The 22,117-nt window shown below is 35.9% G+C and overlaps 1 protein-coding gene across 1 annotated transcript in view; it reads left to right on the top strand.

Moving 5' to 3' along the window:
• SEC24D (SEC24 homolog D, COPII coat complex component) overlaps positions 1-22,117 on the top strand; it is a 53,166-nt gene that overhangs the window by 24,679 nt on the left and 6,370 nt on the right. The window contains exons 8-18 of the mRNA XM_015823289.1: positions 959-1,097; positions 4,185-4,300; positions 7,176-7,300; positions 8,267-8,455; positions 8,740-8,833; positions 13,172-13,288; positions 15,624-15,794; positions 17,711-17,807; positions 18,395-18,540; positions 19,952-20,090; positions 20,623-20,741. Of these exons, the coding sequence (XP_015678775.1) occupies positions 959-1,097; positions 4,185-4,300; positions 7,176-7,300; positions 8,267-8,455; positions 8,740-8,833; positions 13,172-13,288; positions 15,624-15,794; positions 17,711-17,807; positions 18,395-18,540; positions 19,952-20,090; positions 20,623-20,741 (1,452 nt within the window). The remainder of the gene's footprint in view (positions 1-958; positions 1,098-4,184; positions 4,301-7,175; positions 7,301-8,266; positions 8,456-8,739; positions 8,834-13,171; positions 13,289-15,623; positions 15,795-17,710; positions 17,808-18,394; positions 18,541-19,951; positions 20,091-20,622; positions 20,742-22,117) is intronic.

The following is a 22,117-nucleotide window of genomic DNA, read 5'->3' as shown; positions in this document are numbered from 1 at the left end:
TATGACATAGTCACTCTCCCCCAAAGTTCCTCCAACTTCCACTCCCTCAACCACTTTATCCCTATTAATTAGGATTTCTGTTAAGATATTTCTGAATAATGAACATTCTCTTCCTCAAATTAATCTATTGAAATAAGATTTTACTGTTCCTTGTGCGTGTAATGTATTAAAGATTATATTGACAAAATATTTAGGCGCTGTTGTGACACAGTGGTTAGAATGCTAATTGCAGGCTAACTCTGTCCAGTCCAGCTCAAGGTCAACTCAGCCTTCCATCCTTCTGAGGTTGGTAAAATGAGGGCCCATATTTGTGGAGGCAATATGCTGACATTTGTAAACTACTCAGAAAGTGCAATAAAGCACTATGAAGTGGTATATAAATCTTAAGTGCTATGGTTATTGCTATTTATATATTCATAAGTACATTGCACCTTCTTAATAAAAACCTTGTCATTACTATGGTACTTATTTACGAATAAATGTTGTCACTTTGTTATACTATGCAATTATATACAATTAATTGCTCTAATTTTTGTTTACAGTAGATAGATTCAGCCCAAAATTAAGTGCTTTCAAATCCCATTCATTTTAGTGGGAAAGATTTGTACTGAACTCTCCCATAAGAAAAGCTTGAGCGATATATGATTTGTGTTAGTTAAGGATAATGTAAGTGTTTTTAAAGCTACTTTAAAGCTACTTTTACATTGTGAAGTATTGATGCATGCAGTTATATTTCATATTGATTCAATTAATCAACAAGAGCAGTACTGTAAATTACTAAACATTAAAAGTACTATGCCGAAGAAAGCATACAGGATTCAAATTCATTAAGAAAACTGGTAGTTTAAAAGCTCCCTCATATTAATATGAAACCAGTGACCCTTCAGGTGTAACTAACTATAGCCAGGATACTGACCTATTCAATTTGCATCACCATTTTTTTTTTAAATCCCTGCAGACACCACTTTATCTGGTAAACCATGGGGAAAATGGACCAATTCGATGCAATCGATGCAAAGCTTACATGTGCCCCTTCGTGCAGTTCATTGAGGGAGGAAGAAAATATCAGTGTGGATTTTGTAACTGTGTGAATGATGGTAAGTAGCATTGGTTTTCTGGTTGTCATTTTTGAAATTATAGAAAACTCATTCCCTAAAGGAATTTTTAAAATAGTTAATTAAAAAGAAGACACCTGGAACACCTTTCTTTCACTTTATTCCAAATGGAAATACTGTTTCTTAAAAAATGTGTCACTTATATGGAAATCTCATCTAGCATAGATGAATTTGTGTATCTCAGTTCTGTTTCCAGGGATAATGCTGAAGAGCAAAGATGGTTAAATATATTTTAATGCAGTTCTTGTCTTTTGAATAAAGCTATTGCTTGCAAATTATGACTATTTCTGATTTTTGCAATTGTCTTTAAAATGGAGCATCCCTGACCAAAGAACTACTTTTGCATTTATTATTTGTTCAAATGTAGGCTGGATAATATATTTCAGGGATTCTTAATTTGGCTTCATGAATTGAGTACAGGGTTGGACATGATGACATAATTGGCCCTTTCCAACTCTGTGGTTCCAGAGAATGAAGGAAAGATCAATTAAAAAAGACCAAAGGAAATGAAGATTAGATGTGCATGCTAATCTTCTACTCAAGTAAGGGCCATTGGAAAACTCTGCTGAACGTTTTCCAGTCTCTGCCCTATTCTCTTCTCAGCGTCTTTTTATTTCTATTCCAATAAGAAAATACACATTATAGTCAAATCTTATGCTAGATTTTCCAAAAGTGTATACTTGTGGATTACCACAAGACATGTAGGTATAAAATTGCAATCCTGAAGTAAGAATCTGTATCCTGCCAGAATGAATTGGTATTTTGCTTAAACATTTCACTTCATATGAACTGAAATTTTGAATTTGTCCACTGAAAAGATTCCAGCATTGCCTGATTGAAGGTAGACTTTTCAAAGCCTTGTATTATTCTGGCAGTTGAAAATGTGCAATAGAGTCACTCCGTCTTTGCTCTAGGAATTATGTGGAAATATTTCATATTGAAAAGACAAAACACAAAACAGCTTATCTGTTGTTTTCTATGAAGATTAAAACAACCCTTAAAGATAAGCTAGAAACGTTTGTAACTGCTTCCATATACAAGCAGAATGTTCCATTTTGACATGCATAGAAAAGATTCAAAGGCTTTCCCTAAGATATATAGATACATGTACTGGGTATGCTCAACAAAGAACAGCAAGAACAGTTAATCTTTTATTTTTAGAAAAGTACTTGAATTTTTCTATAAGATCACTTCTGTAAAATAATAGCTGTGAATTTTATGTTCTGTGTACATTTCATTAAAATAGGCAAGCAGAGAAGGAAAGGTATTATTATAATTAAATCAAACTGTTTTCTATATAGACTTAAATACATTTTTGAACCATTTAGAAAAATAAATATTAAGGACTTTGCCTCACTTTATATCAGAGGACTACCATGCTTAAAACATCAATTAATTTTACTATGACTGGAGTTGCTTTGAACAGTAGATGCCATGCCATATTTGTGCAAGTACAACTGCATGTGACTCATAAATACAAGTTCCTGAGCGTCTGGCTGAGTCCCAAGGCTTTGCTAGAATGCCTTTTTCAAGATGCTTGCATCTAGTTGGATTTCCTCAGCTGGATCAAAGTGCCACAAAGCTTTCCCTAATACAGTAATCTTTTCAGCTGTGAAACATGAACCTTAAAAGACTTATGCCAACTCTTATTTGCCTCAAAGCTTAATCTCTGGAAAGAAAGGGAAGGCAGTTGGCTGCTGGGACTGTTTATTCAGCAGAAAGTTCTCACAAATGTATATAACAGTGAGCTATCAAACATTTAGACTGATGTTGCCATTTACAACCAGAGTTGTTTGCATGCCCGAAATATCCTTTTTGTTATGCTGTTTTTTGCACTCTGATTTTCATCATAAGCAGGAGAACAAGCCTTTTCATTTTCTCCAATCTTGTGGAGAAAATGATGGCCATAGTAAAATAATAGTGAGTTTAGTTCCACTTAACAAGCTTCCCACTTAACAGCTAAGGAGTGAGATACAGGTGATACATTTGTACTCCAAAGTATGGTTCTGACTTGTGCAAAGTATTTGCTGGGTTCATAACAGAAAAACAGAGTGTGCACTAATGTGTATTTTATGAATGTTGGAGGAGGTCAGATGTTTCTACAGTGAACAGTGAGATCTGAGAGCCGCTGCATTTTCACAGCCATTATTTATCTGTGTTACTTACACACATGAAATAATACAATGTAAGATTAATTGTTCCACTATATTTTTTGCATCTTGGCGGTGTGCTGATCCCCCCCCCCCCAGTTGCTGTCTACTGCCAGCAAGCTGCTTTTCCTCAAGGACAGATCTAAGGAATGCCCTTTTTCTTTTCAAATCCTTAAACTCTAATTGCACCAGATAAGCAAAAATGTAGAGGCAGCCCCTCTTTGCTTTTCCCACAGTGAACAAAAATCTCTTTGTCAGGATCAGTCCTTTTCCAATACTTTTATTGACAATTCTAGCCCTCCCCAGTTTTTTTCTTCTTCCCTCCCTTTGCACTTTGGCATATTCTAAAAGAAATGCAATTACCATACTGAAAGCTGCTGCAATGGCTATTGTAAGTGTGTAAATGGCCAGTAAGAAACTTCATGTAAGTGGTCAGAGGAAAAACATGGCCAGTAAGAAACTTCATGTACTTCATGACATGGCCAGTAAGAAACTTCACGTAAGTGGTCAGAGGAAAAACAATGTAAAATGAAGTAACATCAAAGATATGGGTTTGCTTGTGTAATGTGTACCTCAGTGGATAGACAGCATATTGACAGACTGAAACTCTCAAATCCTAAAACTATAAGTTGTGTGATTAGATTGACAGAAAGAATATGGATGAGACAAGTAAAAGAAATTTCTTTAAGGGGGATATATTTGGTTGGAAATGTGAACTTGTATTAGAAGAGGTTTCATCTTCGCCAACAATTGTTGTAAAGCAAAACCAATACAAAGAATTCCATCCCTTGCAACACTGCTCCTTTCATGTAAAATCTATTGCATGGCAGGTATTATCACTTTCAGAACAATATTCCAAGTTTTTATGTGGTTATTTCTGTTGAACTAAAAGAGAAAGTAATCCCCCCTCTTTTTTTAGTTCCTCCATTTTATTTTCAACATCTGGATCACATTGGTAGAAGAATAGACCACTATGAAAGGCCAGAGCTATCACTTGGATCATATGAGTATGTTGCTACCTTAGATTATTGCAAGGTAAGTCTGATTCAGCATGGAAAAAATTGTGACATGTGCTAAATCAGGGAGATTTACAGATTATATCTGTAGAAAGAGTGCAGCCTTACTTCTTTCTTTAAAATTAAAATCTACACCCAGAGCAATATGAAATACAATCCAAATAAAAATAAATATGGTAAATTATGTTAATATAATACAATTTTCCTATTTTTCCCCTAAGAAATTTCTTTTGAGGAAAAAAATCCATATTTTTAGTTTTTTACAGCTGTATAATTAATCTGCTCATGTTACATGCTTACTATGATTGCCAAATTGGTTCTTTTAGGGGTTTTTTTGTATTTGCACAGAACACTATTATAAATTGACTCACTTTATAGAGTACATTAAGTCTCATAAAACCTAATTGGGCTTAAAACTAACCAGGTTTATCCATTTTTTATTGAATATAGCCACTATACCTGTAACCTGATAACCTGGTAAGCTCAGTTCCCCCATTGATTTGTCTTGGAATCTCTGATGTTTCAAAGCACATCTGTAAAGGGTCTGGTTCTCCATTTTGACCACATGAGTCAAAAAGTTAATATGAGCAACCTGTGTGATGTGGCTGCTAAGAGTCAAATGCTATGTTGGGTGCCGTAAAAAGGGCCATATGGTCAAGATCAATGTAAATGATTGTTCAGCTCTGCTCAGCGTTCAGTTCTGGGCACCTCAGTTCAGATAGGACTGTGACTAGTTGGAGAAAGTATAGAGTAGGGCTACTAAGATAGTGAAGAATCTAGAAAAAAAGCCATTGAAATGCCAGTTCAAAAGTATATGGCAATAGCTATATTGTTTGATAGTGCCACCTTGCACTGAAGTGAAGATTTAGATTTTTAGAATGATTTCGAAGAAGGGGTGGCATTGCCCCCCCCTTAAGTTTTATAATCCTGTGACAGTGCCTACTCAGCCTTAACCTTAGACTAAAACCAGCCCAGCCCATTAGGAAGAGATATAGAATAAGAGACAATAGATATAGAATAAGAGACAATATAGAATTGTCAGTCAGTGGAACAGGCTGCCATATGAAGTGGAATGTTCTCATTTGCTTGAAGTCTTCAAATAAATTCTGGATAGTTTTCTGTTAGAGATGCAGTAATGAATCCTCCACCGAGCAAAGAGTGGATCAGATGACCTTTAAATTCTCCTCAACCTATCATTTTACAGTCTATGTGTTGAACTTGCATGTATTTCTGGATAATCCTCATGGATAAAGCTTTGTAGGATTGTTTTTTTTCTGCCCAGTTTGTAAAAGTGTTCATAGTTAAGCTGAATGACCAATTGTCCATACTTCTTTTATAACTGATATTTCATGTTGAAAGCTTTCTCACTAGTGTAGAGAATTTATAATTTGAAGGAAGATATTTGAATACTCCACCTCAATATATGAGGTGTTTATTGATGATAAATATGTAGATGTCAACGACAGTAGAAATATTACCCATGATAATAAATATATAGGTAGAATTTAATATACAGATAGGTGCTTTATGTTTGGAAATTGGGTAGAAAAGCTTTTAAAAACTCAGATCTCCTCGTAAATTTCTGCAGTTCCCTTATTTCTCTGAGTGATGTGCTGACATCGTTTTCTCTACAACTGAAAGGAGAAGAAACATCATTATTGTTAACATGGCTTATGTTGCAATTACTTGGAGTTGCATTCTTATTGGCTTGTTGTTTATTTTCAGCAATTAACCTATGAATGTAAAGACGAGCTTTATGAATTACTTAGGGCACAGGAAGTAGTTTTATTAAAGCATTCTACTCCTGCTAAGAGTTCAGGATCATTATTTGAAAGAGGAAATAAGGGAGTCTTTTCTAACTTTATATTTGACTTCCCAGAATAATCTGTGTTGAATTGGAACAGAGGGAATGTTATTTATCATTTTTATGTTCCTGGAGCAAAGATGACTTATGAGTGCTTGCAGTGGATAGCTGATATCCTCAAGAGTTTCTCATAAATTGTCTTAATGCTGAGTGTTTTCTTCAGAGAAGACCTGACAAACACATTTTTGCCTGCTTAAACTTTTGATTAATATTATTAGTACTTTAAGTTCATAAGATACTGCTCTCAGAATGAAGTAAAATTGTAGAACATGAGAACATTTCACAACTCCAGACTGTAGGGAACATTTATACATGCACATATAGAACATATAAAAGTGAATAAATATATGAGAACATTCCATATGTAGGAGGAGGAACAGGGATTTTATCATAAATGTATTTTCTTACCCTTTAGTCCCTTGTGCCTTGTAACTTAAACAAGGTGATATTATGGAAGTGCAAACGGAATGCAGTGAAAATTACATCCCTTTTTAAGTAAGCATGTATTCTGTCTCCCCATGTTACACATCATAGTGTTTATACAGTATCTTTTCATCTTGCACCATCATCTTGATGAAAATCCCCCATCCCTTTTTCTTCTGCATTAGTCACTTAGCAGTCAAAGGATATGCTTGACTTTTAATGATGCCACAGTGCAGCTTGAAATGTTAGGTGGTTAGATCATATTTTCATGCACTAGCTGCATAATTATAAATTTCATGCCAAAGAAGAGTGTGACCAGAGAATAATAAATAAAAGATAATTGGTAGAAAATTAGTCCAATATATAGTGCTTGGATTTTATAATTTTGCAATACTTTCACTGAAATGAATCTTAATATCAGAAGAGAGTGAGACTTAAATTAGCTATAAATACTGTATGTAATAGTAATAGTAGTAGTATAATAATAGTAATAGTAATAGTAATAGTAGTAATGTAGCATTTGAAGTATTTCATGGTTGGTTTGAGAACCTTGGAAAAATAATCTCATTTGTCCTACTACTGTTGCTTTTTCCCTCCTTCTTCATAGAACAACAAGCCTCCTCAGCCACCAGCCTATATTTTTATGATCGATGTGTCGTACAATAACATAAAAAATGGTCTTGTTAAGCTCATTTGTGAAGAACTAAAAACTGTACTGAACAGACTTCCAAAGTAAGAAAAAAGTGTAATAAATATTCAGCAAAATTAGTAATATTTTAAATTTAGAAACAACTAAGGGGTAAAGGTCTTGATCAATGAATTATCTGTTTGCTTTCCTTCTGCTTTCATTTCTGTAATTATGCACATCATATTGTCATCTTCAATCCCCTGCCCTATTTAATGTAATAAAAAAAAACCAAACTGCTACATGTTTATAATTTGTTTGGATTCCATCCCCCTGCCTCCCTCTTTCTCTCTCTTTGTTAAGCCAACATAACAGGCTCAAGGTCACATTTGCCAAATCCCAAAAGCAAAGTAGCCTTGCAGCTGAATAGAGCTTGGGTGGGAAGCCAGCAGGAAAGTCCAGATCTAAAAGCAAATAACTTCCATGTTATGAGCAAGAAAGCTGCATGTCCCTCCCCATAAAGCCACGAGGGGTTTGAGTCTGAATTAAGGAGATTCTGCTACTGTTTTGTCAGTCAGAACATTGTTTAGAAGATAGTAAGATAAGTGGGTTGAAGAAAGAAGTGCCTTGGGACTATTATAACAGTGATCCAGAATAGTTCCTAGAGGTACCAATGCTCATGTCTTTGGTGTCCACCAGGCTACTTATCCAATCTAACTTGGTTTTTTTAAAGGTAGTTTTAATTAAAACAAAATAATTAAAAATACTTCTTAGGTATACATGATTTATATAGTTACCTTTAGAAATAAAAACATTGGGTGTCTGTAACCCAACTCTTGCTTTGAAAGTCAGTCAGTGTTCCCCATAGCTGATTTATTCTTTCTAACTCAGACCCAGATTCTACCTCATATATCTGTACAGAAATGGATTCACTGAAAGATCCTATGCATATGTGTGGCTATAGTTTTTTATCTAATATGTTCAGATAAAATCTAAATGTTTGGGTAAGATGAAATAACAACAGTGTGAAGAACTACCTGCAACTGTGTTTTCCAAAACTTTTTGTTTTCAAGAGAGGAGCAAGATGTTTCAACAATTCGGGTTGGATTTGTCACTTACAATAAAATCCTTCACTTCTTCAATGTAAAAAGTACTCTTGCACAACCTCAAATGATGGTAGTCACTGACGTCAGTGAAGTGTTTGTACCTTTGTTGGATGGCTTCCTTGTCAACTTCCAAGAATCACAATCTGTTATAAATAAGTAAGCATATATTTTATACATTTTTCTCATATTAATATCTAAGCAGGGATTATATTTGTAAAAAAAAACATGCACTAGTTTTGAAAAGACTGATAATGGGAAAAATGGATGTTAAAATTTCCTGGCCTTCGTAAACACTTTAATTGAAGATACAGTAAGTCCCATAATAGACAAGCTAGATTTTTATTATGAAAGTTGTAGTTTGAGAGCACCAGACTGGAGAAGGACTGTTTCTTCTGTCTAGTCCAATCTTTTGAACAACCAATTTTTCTTCTTTTCTCTAGCTTGCTGGACCAGATTCCTGAGATGTTTGGAGATACAAATGAGAGTGAGACAGTCTTTGCTCCTGTGATTCAAGCAGGCATGGAAGCACTCAAGGTTAGACTCCTTTACGCCATAGAGCCTCACTAAGCTATGAAAAGCTCTCCTTGAAAAATATTGATCAACATAAAACCTCCTGCAGTTTTCTATCAGTAGAATTTTTTACTATATCTGGAAGCTGCTTCATGCATGCTATTTTTCCTAATAGCAGTCAAAAGGTAAACATAAGTAAATGTTTAAAATTTATTTAAAAAGGGATAAAATCTCATGAGTTGAGCACAGTTTCATCCCTTTAGTGCAAGGGTGTCAAACTGCCGGGCCGTGGGCCGGATGCGTCACGCCAAAACCACGCCCACCCCATTGCCGGCAATGGGAAAAAAGTCACGATACGTTGCGACACATAATGTGTTGTCGCAAGTTTGATACCCGTGCTGTAGTGCATCCCTGTAGTATTTCTTGATGACAATACAGAAATTCCCATCAGGATAATTATTCAGGTTTCTTTCAACTATTCGGTTTAGCCTACAATCCTGATATTTTTGGGTGGTCTTCCATTGAGTTACCAACCAGGATTGACCCTGGTTAGCTTTTCAAGATTAGTCAAAGCTGGCTAGGCTTTGCCACATAGCCGGACAAACTACTCTAGAAAATCATAATTGTTTCACTTGCACATATACATTAGCATTCTCAGCATTCTAGTGCATATGATCTAGCCAGATACTTTTTACACTATTGTGCGTATTTCTGGTTGTGACACCTCAAAAAGTATAATGGAGCTGAAGAAGATTCAGAGGACAGCAACTAAGATGATGAAAAGGGTTGGAGTAATTTCCCTAAGAGAAAAGCTTGTAAAATTTGGAACTTTTTAGTCTAGGAAAGAAGCAAATAAGAGGGAACGTGACTGAGTGAACAAAAATTATGCACAATATGGATAAAATGACAAGGAGAAGCTATTTTCCCCTTCTCAAAATACTAGAATCAGAAATCAGCCAATGAAATCCTGAAAAAAATCAGGAGTGACATAAGGAAATCTTTTTTACCCAGTGTGTAATTAAACTTTGAAATTTGTTACTGTGAAACATGATGCTATCTACAAACTTAGCTGGCTTCAGAAAAGGGGTGGACCAATTCATAGAACTCATGGGATCATTAGCATTAGACTTGATGACACCTTGACCGCCTCTGAAGGCCATCCGCTGGGAGACTACTGGGTTTCTTTGCGCAGTTGATTGGCCACTGTAAAAACAGACTGCTGAACTTAATGGGATTGAGGTCCATCCAACGGGGCATTGCTTATGTTCTTATAATTCCCACACAAAATCTATAAGATATTCCATCTATCATTCTCTTCAGTTACATTCCACATTATCTCATCACTTTTATTTTTAATGCCATTTGTGTGCAGGAGGTCTCTTGTTTAGCTCTCTTCACCCATTTTCAAAACATTTTTTATTCCTGTGACAATAGTCCTAAACTTCCTTTGTCCCTTTTAATATGCTCCATTTCTTGCTGTCTTTCACTGCAATATGTTCCATTGTCACTCTTTGAATACACATTATATAATGTTTTTCCCATGCTCATTTGCAGCAGTAGTCCCCTTACATGTTCTCATCTACAGACTCTGTTCACCTAATTGTTCTACCAAACACTAAATTTCCTACTTCCCATTCGAGTAATTTTTTGCACAGCTCTAGTGCACTACAATTTTTTACAGTTTCCATATCATCTTCAATTCACTCTACATTCTAAAAATAAATTATCTCACTTCTTTTTTATGACTATTTTTTCTGAATAAGTGTAGCTTATTTTCAGAATAGAAATATATTCAGCATATTATTTTCATAAGTATGCTTTACCTATAAAGGCTCCAGATTAGTCTTTGCAGTTTCAAAGCTGGAAAGGATTTCTGAAGAACTGATCAAGACATTGTTCAGATAGATAGAGCAGTGATGTGATAAACAAGTATCATCCCCTATGTCAGTGATGGCGAACCTTTTAGAGACCGAATGCCCAAAAACTGGCCCCGTTCCTGCTCCACCCCCTGCCCCGCCACCTGCCCCCCATCCCCTGCCCTGCCTGCCCGCAAGGCCACTCACCGCCTCCAGGACCTGCCGCAGATCGCCCAGGCAGCCCAGCAGCGCTATGGCGGTCACGCCCTCTGCCTGCGCCCTGCAGCATCAACTGTGCACGATGGGGTGTGAGGGCAGAGTCTTGTCTATGCTGCCTGGCTACCATGTCCTTGGCCGCGCTGCTGCGCGTGGGCCATGTTCAGGGGTGACTCTCCTTTAGGGGGTTGCTGGAGAGGAGGGGGTCGTGGGGGGAGGCAAGGCTGGGGCAACGGCACGTGTGCCCACAGAGAGGGCTCCGAGTGCCGCCTCTGGCACCTGTGCCATAGGTTCGCCACCACTGCCCTATGTCTAAAAATAAGTATGTGGTTTATTTGTTGTCCAGATTGGAATCTAATTATGCAAATAAAATTTTAGTTTACTCTTAATTAGAATGTATGTATTTATTTATGTTTGCATATCTGGACATACTGTTTATTTTGTATTAAAAACAGATAAATAGTAAATGGAATCAGTTGTGACTAAAAGAAATGAACAAGAGTACTGGAAGCTTACAGTATATACAAGAACATTAAAACCAAATTCCATACACTGAATACATCATAACTTCAAAGGGGATCCATCTGGAATGGTGTGTGTGTGTGTGTGTGTGTGTGTGTGTGTGTGTGTATTTACCATGAAAGTGATATCAGTGGCTCAGCAGACTTTTAGTCTCTCAATTTATTTTCCTTTGTTTTTTTGCTCCCAATGCCAACTGTGAACAAATTCAGTAACACATGCTCTGCTACATAAATCAAACGATCACAGCATTTTTGTATTTTATCATCTTCCCAGGAAGAGGAAATTGATATTTAAATAATAATAAAGTCTGTTTGAAAAGGTATGGTAGTGGAAAGAAAAATTACAATTTAAACTGTCAATAAAGTGCATTCAGTGTGAATGTTTTGGGTGCTAATTCATCTTAAATATGGTAAAACAATTATGAAAACTTAGTATTATTAATGCTAACTTCACTTGATTCCCAATAATTATCTAGTATGCAATTTGCTTATGAAGGCCAGCTAATGAATAATGTACTTTGAAAGATGGCAATCACACTCAGTAGAATGTAATTATGATTAAGGCAAAAATGACTTTTTTTTTTGAATTTTTCATATTAAACAATTAGTATCTCATTCCTTGATATGATTCAGTGGACATTTATATAAAAATACAGGTTTCTTTAAGAATAGGCTTCTTCATTTCTCTGTGGATAACATGAAAGAACCAAGTAAACCCCAATCATCAGTGATGGATAGTATATGTCTATATATTTCAGGTACTTTAGGAAGGTATCTCTGAAGTAAAATAAATGTTGTGAATTTATTTTGCTTCTTTATTTAATCCAAGTGTGGTAATCTGTAGAGGGAGTCAGCGTTAACATTGGTGAAGGAACTCAAGAGCTATTAACTGATAAAAGAGACTGCACAAGAAATCTTAGCTCTGGGAAAGTAGGAAATATAGAAACTGATTTAAAGTCTGTAATTCTGAGTTGTATATGAGAGGACAGAGGAAAAATTGGGAAGGCTTTCAAGATTCTGTTTATTATACTTCTGTACAATAGAGCCCCACTAACTCTTATGAATTTTCTTCCCTGACCTGGCCTGTAAAGCCACTCGTAAAGTATAGCTTTAGTGCAGTTGAATAAACTTTGTTATAATAGTGATGTACTTCAGCTAATTTCATTATAAAGATGTTTAAACTTGTAGGTCCACTCTAACAGTTTTTAGATAAACCCATACTGTTTTTCCAGGCTCAAGTAAACACTGTTCTATACTGAATCAATAAAGGAAAATATTTGTAATTGGGGATTGAAATGAGGGGTCCTTGGTGCTCTCTGAGCTTGGTTGTTTTCTTGCAGACATTTCATTACCCAAATTAGGTAACGTCATCAGTACATTCTAAGGCACTCAAGTTTAACTGCCTTAAACTTTGCACTGGGACAGTCTTGACCTTCCTGGTGTGCCTGATTAAAGCACAGACACACAAAGTATCTACACACAAATGCACAGAAAGAGAAAGTTTTAATTGCATCCATGACCCAGATACTACTGTGTTCATTTTTTGTGAATACTAGATTTCTTTTCTTTTCTTTTCTTTTCGTAGTAGAGGTGAAGCTTTAAGGTATCAAATGAAGTTCAAACTCTAAACAAATGGACTATTTAGTTTATAAAGTCTCTGAGAGTTTATACTGGAGTAACAGAACTGTATAAGGCTCTATCTCAGAAGTTTATATCTGCAGGAGAATAAAGGTCATTTTGTTTTTTGCTTTTTTCTATTTTTGTTATAGGCAGCAGAGTGCGCTGGAAAACTGTTTATCTTCCACTCTTCATTGCCAACTGCAGAGGCACCAGGGAAGCTGAAGAACAGAGATGACAGGAAATTGGTCAATACAGAAAAAGAGAAGGTATTCATTAAAAAAGGAATTATTCTACATCTTGCTGCATAAAAGAGTAAACATGTTTGCTGCGTTTCATTTTTGCCAGGTTCACCTGTAGTCTTTATTTTCCAACAAAAATCATACAAATTGAATTTAGCATAATATAGTCAGTTTAATTCTCAGTATAGCAGAGACAGTTGCAATCAAGATGCTTTCACTATTGAATTCTGTCTCAATAGCACTGACACAAACTCCAAGGGAAGCTCCCAAGGTATGCAATTCATCCAGTTAGCACTCATGACAAACTGAAAATAGCTCTGGATAAAAGTTGCATAGTAGTAGTTAGATAATAGTAGTAATGAATATAAAGCTTAACAACTGTGATATGAGCCTCCAGCATTGTTAATATTTTTAACTCTGTTTTAGGATGTATTGCTGTCAAGTATATACATTAAGTTTCATTGTTTTTCTACTAGTTTTCATTTAGTTTGATCAAATAAAATTAGTTGTAGAAATTATTTCAAAAGAAAAGAAGAAAATTTTGGAGAAATTCCTATGGTGGTGGTGGGCTTGTTTCATTTAGTTGGGAATATTAGAGTAGGCTAAAATGCAGATGAGTAACTTGTGGTTCAGCATGCCATATTAATTCAACCATTGGTCAACATTTTATGAACCAGGCTAGATAGACAGATATAGAGAGATAGAGAAATGATTGATTAGTCTTATAACTATATATAAAATATAAAGTCTATTTTTGGATAAAATAGCTAAAAGAAAATACAATAATGAAATGCATATCTGGCTAAATACAAAGAATTAATGTTCAAATAAATACATCGCCTTTACATTATACCATCACCTTCAATATAACAAATTCTTAGCTCCACTGCTTTGTCTATCAGCTTTGCAGCTCTGCTAACAACATATATATTAGAGTCTAAGAGGGAATAGAAGAATTTCTGATTCAGGTTCTAGTGTGCTATTCATTGAAGTAGGCATTTTAAATATCTAAGTCCAAAAGTAGCATACAATTGACAATTAAATAAACATATACAGATCCTCTCTTGATATGGCAAATGAGGGAAACTCCCATATTAGACCATGGATTCCAACAATTCAGTTCTTGCACCAGAATAGCCCCTTCTTAGGAATTGCCTCTAACTCATTGACTGGCATTATTTGCTTGGAAAGTGCCCCCCCCAACCAACCAGTTTAAAGATCTATTTTTTACCAATATCTCCAGGTCTGTTTGGATAGCTAAGATTCTCTTTTTAAAAATTTCCTTTGCTTGGGAGGCAGAAGAAAGTAAATATTGGGTGGAAAACTCCTACTGTAAAATGAATAGTATAAAGGTTTGGATCATTTGCCTAAGTGAACTATCTCAATTAAACATTACTGGCCTCTTTTGTAGTCAACTGGATTTGGGCAAAGGCTAATTGTTTACTGATACTAAGAATTCTCTGGGAGAAAAGTTCTTCATCAAGAAGGCAATAAGGATTTTACTAGGAGAGGGGGAACTTTAGGAGAATTTTCAGCTTCCCCTGGGCTTAGCCAACAGCATCTTCTGCTCACAGAAGAGTTTCAGTTGCATTTGAGTGTCACAAAATGTTTGTTTCAATTGGTTAATTTGTGTCTGTCATATGTACAGGTAGTTTTCACTTAACATCCACTCATTTCAGCAAAGAAAGTTAAAGTGGTACGGAATGAGGGAGATTTATGAGACAGGTCCTCATTGTTGCACCCGTCACAGCATCCTTTCGGTCATCAGATCGCAATTCAGGTTCTTGATAACCAGCTCACAATTACAACAGTACAGCATCTCACAGTCATGTAACTGCCATTTGTGACCTTCACTGCCAGGTTCTGACAAGAAAAGTTAATAAGGAAGCTGGCAGGAGGTCGCAAATGGCAATTGTATAATTGCAGGATGCTGTGACTGTATGGGATTCGCTTTATGACAGCAACTGGGACTACCCAAACTGCAATCGTAAATCGTCGCAGTCACATAACATTGTACTTTACGATCTCATTGCTTAGCAACAAAGTTCCCGGTTCAAATTATCATTGGTAAGCAAAGACTACCTATTCCAGTTAATGAACATATTTGTGTGCAAACTGTATAAATTCTTCTTAATATATTTATATATTTGATTAGTACCTTAGATAGTTTATTTTTTTCAAGAAAACCTGCAACTGCTTTTTTGGTTAATGCCTATGCTTGTTAAAATTGTTTAGCTTTTAAAACTATATTTCAGTTGCATATATGTTTTTGTTTCCCTCCTTGTTCATTGCAACATCTTGTCCTTTTGTTTGCTGGTTACTTAGAATGCTTAATTCTTTTATATTCTTTTATATTTTCCAGATGCTGTTTCAGGCCCAGACAAATATTTATGAGGCCTTGACCAAAGACTGTGTTGCCAATGGCTGCTGTGTAAATCTGTTTCTTTTCCCAAACCAGTATGCAGATATTGCTTCCATGGGCTTTGTGACTTTTCATACTGGAGGAACATTGTACAAGTACAGCAATTTTCAGGTAACTGACAAAAGCTTCTTTTTTTGTCTCAGTAGTTTGCAACCTGAGGTCAGTAATTCACTTGGACAATATTGTAGATGGTGTCCACCATCCCGTTGGCATCTGCAGCAAAAGAAACTCCTGGGACATTATTTTACCAAGAGTATAACTTTACTGATACAGCCATACAGGCATAGAAGAAGCAAAGCTAGCTTTGAGGTTTTTGTGTGAAAAACAGCATAGTTAATTTCCCCTTTTACCCACTTCGGCCATCCATTTTACATTGTCTACCAATCCAATACGTTCTTTTTATTTTAGGGAAACAGTCTGCGCTTTCGGAAGGTTCCCATTGCATAACCTTGAAGTATCATGATCATCTCAGGCTGCAAACGGCTCACATAAATTCCTCACCTCCCTCCCAGCTCCCAATGCATTCCAAGCACTCTCCTCCCCCCTCCCTTTGTTTCTGTTGTCAAGTTGCGAGGAGAGGTGCCTTAGGAGTCAGCCTTGACAGATGGTTTATGTAACAGTTCCAAAAATAAAATAAAAAAATTAAATGGCCAAAAAATTATTCTTTCTTGGAATCTTATTAGATTTTGCCAGATTTTCAAGATTTCAATGTACTGAATTTTTTTAACTGCAGGGGATAACTTCCATCCAGTTAACAGAGCTAAATTAATTAACTACATGTAGTTTTAAAGACAGATTCAAGTATGGTTATATTCAAAGTATATTATAGCACCTGGGTTATCTAACAAAACTGTAATAATTCTGGCACCAGTATGTTAATTTGAAAAGGCCAGGGTTTAGAGCCAATAGAATGTAAATCTTGTAAGATAAAATGTTCTTTCTAGTGAAGGGATCCCCCCCACCACACACAAATGCCTAACAATTTCTTGTGAATTTCCTCTATATGAAGATGCTGCGGAATTATTTAACTTCCAGCAGTCCTCAACACTATTTTAGCTAACTCTTATGGGACATATAGATTAGCAACACCAGGAGAGCAACTCACCTACAGTAGGATAAACATAATGTGGTATTTGGCCTTTGGAAAATCTTATGATAAGACCTCTGAAAATGTGATGCAGTGATTAAGCTGTTGAACAAAGACCAAGGAGATAAAGGTCCAGGTTCATCTGCAGTCAGAAAATTTGACAGGACATAGTCCCTGCCCAAACTATTTCACAATGATGTATGGAAAAATATGAGAAATTTCAAGCACTTATAGGAACAAATAAAGAAGAATGTAATACATATTTCTCTAAGTAGTAAGTGAGTAAAAACTTTGTCTATGGATTGGAACTAAATTTTTAATCTGATTTTCTTCTCCATTCCAAATAGGATAAAGAAATATATGGATTATATCCCTCTCTGCTTATTAGTGCTAGACTCCTAAAAGAACCGTTTATGTTTAGTGACATTTCTGTCCTTTTCCTGACACTAAATAATTATAAATCACACTGTTCTTGTTGCATTCCTATACATTCCCTAGGTTTATGATGACAATGCACAACATAATCTTGTAAGATTATGAAAACTTACAATTATTTTGTTAAACTGGGAATATAATATGTAACAACTTCTAACATAAAATACCTGCTTTCTCTAATGTTGACTTGTTTTTTAAATGATAAAGATAGCCTTTTTTCTAAATATCTGTTTTCATCGATCTATTTTAAGAGTGGGTTTTCTTTACTAATAATTGTATTTTTTTATGTATAACAAGCAGTTTGATTTTTCTCTTAATCTGCATATGACCATGTGAGAATGTGAAAGGCCTGCAAGCATTCGCTAATTAAATTCTTTATTTAGGAGTGATTTAGTGCTATTAATTCCTAACAGTTTATATCCGGAAACAATTTATGTTGCTCTGCTGCCATCCAGTGGTAGACATTATTTAGTCAAGTTTTTCCCAATGTCTTGTTTTTGTTTAGATACAGTCTGACAGCCATCAATTTCTGAATGACCTGAGGAAGGATATAGAAAAAAAAGTGGGTTTTGATGCTATTATGAGAGTTCGAACTAGCACAGGTAATGATTACTACAGAGGTTTTTATCTGTTTGTTTTACATGCTTTAAGAGATAGATTTAATATGTGTTTTATTTCCTGGAATAAAATGTGAAGCATTAGGAATTAGTAAACCTCGATGTAAAATCTGTCAAATCTTTCCAAATGCAGTCTGGATTTGTCTTGGTTTTTAGATGAGAAACCACCCAGGTTTCTTCCTAAAACATTCAATTACATAGCATAGAATAAATCCCTCATTGTTGGTATAATTATAGTGGATCATTTGAAAAAAATGTCACGATCATCAGTCTTCATTTCAAGCACCACTTCCCTTTTTGAAAGTAAATTGCTGTTTCTGTTAAGAATAATGGGACTTTTTGCTGGTTTCAGGTTAGGTAATGTTTCTTATGAGTAAGGTGACTGTAGTATTTATTCTATAACAAATCAGCTTCTCACATTAAAGAGGATGCAGATTGGTACTAAGAATAGCACTGGGTGGGTGAGCAGGGGAATATGTCCTTTGAAGCTATCAGCTATCTTGCCTATTGCAAAAAGGATGCTGGTGGCTTTTATTAACTGTACAACTTACTCTTTTCTAATCATCACTTAGGTTTTAGAGCAACAGAGTTCCTGGGAGCTATTTACATGAACAATACCACAGATGTTGAATTGGCAGCAATAGATTGTGACAAAGCTGTGACGGTGGAGTTCAAGCATGATGATAAATTGAGTGAAGATGGTGGGGCTTTAATCCAGGTAAGAAGTTCCTAGGTCACATGCTTCTTTGGTCTATTTCTGGATGACCTTTACTGTACATCGCTATCATAATTGGTATATACAGGCAGTATTGCGCAACCTGTGATGCCATATGACTTCCCTAACATATAAGCAGTAAATTACATTTACTGTAATTGATGTATGCCAAATGCAGCATTGGAATTTTCATTGGATCACTTTGTGTTGCTGACCACAGTTGACACAACTAGCTGTTTTGTTCATGCAGTGCTCTTCTATTTTCCTGGTAGAATGTATGCTGAAGTTTAGCTGTTTATGACAAGACTGTGAATCTTTATCACAATAGAGAAGTTCCTATCCATCTTTAGTCAACTCCTGCTTCAGATGTTGTCTTAGCTTATTTCTTAGTATCTTTACAATGCTTTACAATATTTGCTGCTTCAGCTGTTGTCATAGTAGGGAAATACAACAGAATTGAAAGCAACTGTAAGTGGGGCTTTTTTACATCCTGATTTGTTACAGTTATAGTTTTATGGGCTTTTTGATTTTAGAAGTTATGGAGACAACCCTTACTTTAAAATATAAGTAACCTGTAAACTTTCATTTGTAGTGAAGACTTATTTGTCATGACTGCATTCCTGCAGGTTATAAGGGATTTCCAAAGTTATGTCAACATTTTGCTACTATTATAGTTATTCACATACCTTGAAGCATCAGAAATCATCATGTAAGGGTGGTAAACAGTTATTCTTGGCAAAGAAAGCCCCATTTCTTAGCAAAATATGCCCTTATTTCAAGCTCCAACTTACCAAAGTGATTAGTGCCTTTCCTAGGAATAAAGGACAGAGTCAGGTACACTAAATGAAAGTAAGTGGATGCAAGTCAGGAAAAACCTATAATAATTTTAAAAGGGACATTTAATTTGGTAAGTCAGGGAAAACTGCAATTCATGGGCTTTAGTTATATAATTTTGAGTATAAGGTACATGTGAATAAGAAAATAGTTAAGACCTTGGCATGTCAATTGTAGGGGTGTGGAGGACCTCTGTGAAGTATCTTGGAAGTCAGTTTAAGCCATGCTGTTTTAAAATGGTCCATGGTCCAACTAATTATAATATATTGTTATGTTTTGGTTCATCTGGACTTGTATTAAAAAAAGAGAGAGTAAAATTCCACTTGAATTTTTCTACTTGTAATATTTCACATCTTACACTGTTACAGTGCCAACTTAGGTTTTTAACCCTGTGTGTGCCATTCAAAGTTGCAATAGTGAGCTAAGTGGCTGCATAAATTGATATAATAAATAAATACATTATATCTTTTGAGTCAGTGTCCCAAATTACTGTTTTAAAAACAAATTGAAATACTTTTGTAGAAAATGCAAGTAACTTAACCATTTTAAGTTATCTATCATCTTGACTTTGTCATTGCAGTGTGCAGTCCTTTACACATCCATAACTGGTCAAAGAAGACTGCGCATACATAACGTTGGACTCAGCTGTAGTTCCCAGTTAGCTGATATCTACAAGAGCTGTGAGACTGATGCATTAGTAAATTTCTTTGCAAAATCAGGTCAGTTTATAATACGTGATTTGGGAGTGAGGAGGGAGGCTGGAAAGTGATGGTGGGCATTTAAAATCTGATAAAACACATGGTATTAAAACCCAGAAATAATCAATACTTGTCATAGATATATAAGAAATAGGCACAAGACAGTGATGTAAACTAGCAATAGTTGCTGAACGCTTTTAATAAATCTAATTTAAGTTCCTGGATAAATCACAAGTTCATACTTCAGAATTTCTGTGTATCATTGTAATATTAATAGAGCACTATTGTTAGGTCACTATGATAGCATTGGAGCAAGAGTATATATACTAATCCCTGGTATAGGCCATTTTTGTTGTGGTTGACCCTGGATGCAAGGTGAATAATTTTCACAACATTTATAATTTAAACCTAACGTACTCACAAAGTTTTATATTATGTTTAGAAAGAGTAGATTAGATGAAACTTTTTTAATACCTAAAGTATGAATTTTCTTCTGTGAAAAGATATAATGGTTAACATAACATATTTTTATCACGTTTTTATATAATGATAGCTTATAAAGCCATTCTCAGCCAGCCCTTGAAGACTGTCCGTGAGATCCTGATGAATCAAACAGCTCGTATGTTGGCATGTTACAGAAAGAACTGTGCTACTCCATCTGCAGTGAGCCAGGTATTTTATATTTCCAGCTACAGATGTTTTATTTGGGCATTATTTGGGTATTATTTTAACATGTAAGCAAAAAACATGTATCAAATTCAGAAATATTGCATCTCCATAGAGTTTCATATGGCAAATTTTATTTTTTCCTTTAAGTAGACTTAAGTGCTTGTGAACATTAGTGAGTCTTCTGCCACATTCCCTATAGTTAAATTAGTTTAGAGACTGAAAGTTGACATGCTGCAGAAGTCCATTATAGAATATAAACTAAGAATCTGGTGCTAAAGTTTCAGAGTGATGCTGTCAAGTCTTGTCTCAGCAAATAGAGAGGCTGTTGGGGTCTGGATGAGGAAAAATGGTCTCAGGCTTTACTCTACCAAGATCTTTTAGTTCTGGGATTTTTTGTCTTTGGTCTTAAATGGGATAGTTGTGTTGGAATGTGTCTACAAAGGAGGAAGTGATGTGATGGACTACAGTAACACAGCAAGTTCTCAGGAAGAAGGGAGCACATTCCTAGGAGGGGGTTGAGACAAGAGACAGCACAATCCAGAGCTGGATTGTGAGAAGAGAGAGATTTAGCATAACCATCCTCTAGATTATCCATTAGTTTAGGGTAGCATAGGTGTAGTCTGGCAAGTTTCTGGCAAGAAAGAACTTTATTTTGGCTGTATTGTGTTATATTGTTTTGGGGGCTTGGCCTGACAATGGCATTCCCCCATTTGGAAGTAGTGTGCAATATGGGGGTTTTCCTGGACTTTGAGATCCTGCTTGAGGAGCAGGCAGCATTGGAATTCAGCAAGATCTCTTCACAAATCCAACTTAGGTGCTGGTTATTCCCATTCCTGGATTGAAAAGCTCTTCTTACAGTCACTTATATCTTAGTCACATGTGAATGGACTATCACAACATGGTCTACATGGGATTACCTTTGAAGGCTACTTAGAAGCTACAGCTGGTCCTGAATGCAGCAAAATGAGCAGTGATGGGCAGGCCTTGCTATGTCCATGTATCATATCTGATTTGTAAGCTGCACTGGTTACCAGTATGCTTCCGGTTGCAGTTCAAGCTGCTGGTTATTACTTATAAAATCTTACATGGCATAGGGCCTGAGAGATCCTCTGTCTCCTGTTCTGTGTAATCAAATGGAATTGGCTTGCTTCAGATCCCATCAACTAAGCAATATCATCTATCGGGGCTTAAGAAACAGGCCCTTAACACCCGTGCTCTGTGACAGCATCCCTCCCAGAGATTCAGTCAGTCCCACTCCCTCACCTTCAAGCCCCCAAAACATGGCTCTTCCTGCAGGTTTTGGGGCAGGTTGTCTGGTTGGCCATTCTAAGTTGGGAGTGATGTGGAAGATTATACTTTACATTGTTCCCTTGAGGCAC

The sequence above is a fragment of the Protobothrops mucrosquamatus genome, unplaced genomic scaffold (assembly GCF_001527695.2).
Source record: "Protobothrops mucrosquamatus isolate PMUCROS unplaced genomic scaffold, P.Mucros_1.0 scaffold1825, whole genome shotgun sequence".
Lineage (NCBI taxonomy): Eukaryota > Metazoa > Chordata > Lepidosauria > Squamata > Viperidae > Protobothrops > Protobothrops mucrosquamatus.
Note: the sequence above shows the minus strand (reverse complement) of the source record. Positions and strands in the feature narration are given on the sequence as shown.